Source organism: Egretta garzetta, unplaced genomic scaffold (genome assembly GCF_000687185.1).
Source record: "Egretta garzetta isolate BGI_Z169 unplaced genomic scaffold, ASM68718v1 scaffold209, whole genome shotgun sequence".
Taxonomy (NCBI): domain Eukaryota; kingdom Metazoa; phylum Chordata; class Aves; order Pelecaniformes; family Ardeidae; genus Egretta; species Egretta garzetta.
In genome coordinates this window covers 3030555-3032232 of record NW_009260839.1, presented here as the reverse complement: position 1 = coordinate 3032232, position 1678 = coordinate 3030555, and the positions used below count along the sequence as shown (strand labels likewise).

At 59.6% G+C, this 1678-nt stretch overlaps 1 protein-coding gene across 1 annotated transcript in view; it reads left to right on the top strand.

The window, feature by feature from the left end:
- PPARGC1B (PPARG coactivator 1 beta) overlaps positions 1–1678 on the top strand; it is a 15248-nt gene that overhangs the window by 13160 nt on the left and 410 nt on the right. The window contains exons 10-11 of the mRNA XM_035902482.1: positions 124–245; positions 649–803. Of these exons, the coding sequence (XP_035758375.1) occupies positions 124–245; positions 649–803 (277 nt within the window). The remainder of the gene's footprint in view (positions 1–123; positions 246–648; positions 804–1678) is intronic.

Genomic DNA, 1678 nt, shown 5'->3' with positions numbered 1-1678 from the left:
CTGCAGCCTGATTCCCGGTGCTGGCTCCTCGGGGCTCCTCGGTGGCCCTGCATTTCCAGTGCCCGTCGGCAGCACAGGGGCACGGGGCTCCTGGAGCCTGAAGCCTTTTGCTTGCTTTGCCAGGGGGAAGGCCGGGTGGTGTACATCAGGAACCTCTCCAGCAGCATGAGCTCCAGTGAACTGAAGAAACGCTTTGAAGTGTTTGGTGAAATCGTGGAGTGTCAGGTCCTGTCCAGGACTAACAGGTGGGTGGCGAGCGAGCCGCAGTCCGGGTCTCCAGCAGCTACGGGCAACCCCTCTCCTGTGGCAGCATCAGCGCTGCCAGGCAGTGCCGGGTCACCCCTGCATCCAGCTCTGCGATGCGGTCGTGCTGCTGGGGTGAAGTGCTCTGCACCTCGCCAGCCCCCATGGTCAGTCGAGCCCATGGTCTCGGTGCTTTGGGCGAGGAGATGCAGTGTGTCCCCAGGTCCAAAGGCATGGGGAGGACCGATGGGATGGAGGGACAGTGGGATGGAGTGCTCGCGGGATGGAGGGCCGGCAGGATGGACGGACGATGGGATGGAGGGGCAGGGATGCAGTGCTGGGCAGAGCCATGTCAGAGGGTCTGCAGAGCCCATCGCATCCTGAATTCTTTCTCTGGTTGCTCAGGGGGGATAAATACGGCTTCATCACCTACCGGTATTCAGAGCATGCCGCCTTATCTCTGAAGAATGGCACCTCACTAAGGAAGAGGAACGAGCCTTCATTCCAGCTCAGCTCTGGTGGCCTCGGGCGCTTCTTCTGGACCAGATACGCTGACTTGGGTAAGAAAGCAGGAGCTGCTTTTTCTGAGGCGTCCTGCTTATCAGCACAGAGCTGTGACGGCACATTGCACGGCTCAACCCTAGTCACGCAAGGATCCTAAACCCATTTAAAGCCTGCAGGGAAAGCCACTGACTCTCCTATGGCTCATATAGCTGCTCTTAGCTCAGTCGGATGGCTTGGGAAACTGGGGGGAGAGAAGAAAAGCAACTGGCCTGAGGAGTGTGTTGGCTGCAGAATGTAGCATCACGCCGCAGGGTGGCTGGGTCTCAGCTGACCACAGCCCATCCTGTCTCCGCTGCATTTCTGCACAGCGCTGGACCCTTTCCAGCGGAGAAGTCCCTTCCTAGCTGTTAGAGAAAGCAGTCAGCAACATCTCCTTAGCCCAAGGGGTGATCTGGGCGGTTTGCTGCTCCTCTGGACAGATTCACCTCACTGCATGTGCACTTTTGAGCCAAAATGACATCGCTGAAATGTGCTGCAGTCGCATTAACTCCTTCTGCACTGTACAGGCTTCTGCAGACCTCCTGCCTCGCTCAGTGACCACGTTAGCCTCGCTGGACCCTGTCCCTCCATGGGGGTAGGGCTGCACCCCAAAGGGTTAAGCTGGTGTTAAATTAGGCAGTCTTATTTCTGGCATTTGCTGGGTTTCCCAGACATTGCAGTGGCACTGGTGGTTCAGCTTCTGAGGGAGGGCTGGGGAGCACCGCGGGCAGGCACCCCGCTCCCCGCGACTGGCACGGCTCCCGCAGGGACAGCCCCGGGCCAGCACCACGGAACTCGGCTGCATCCGGCAGATTTTTGTGCAGCTGGGAACGGGCGTCTGTGGCGCGTGACCTGCCGGGCTGGACGATGCTACAGCCCCTCTGCCCAGCAG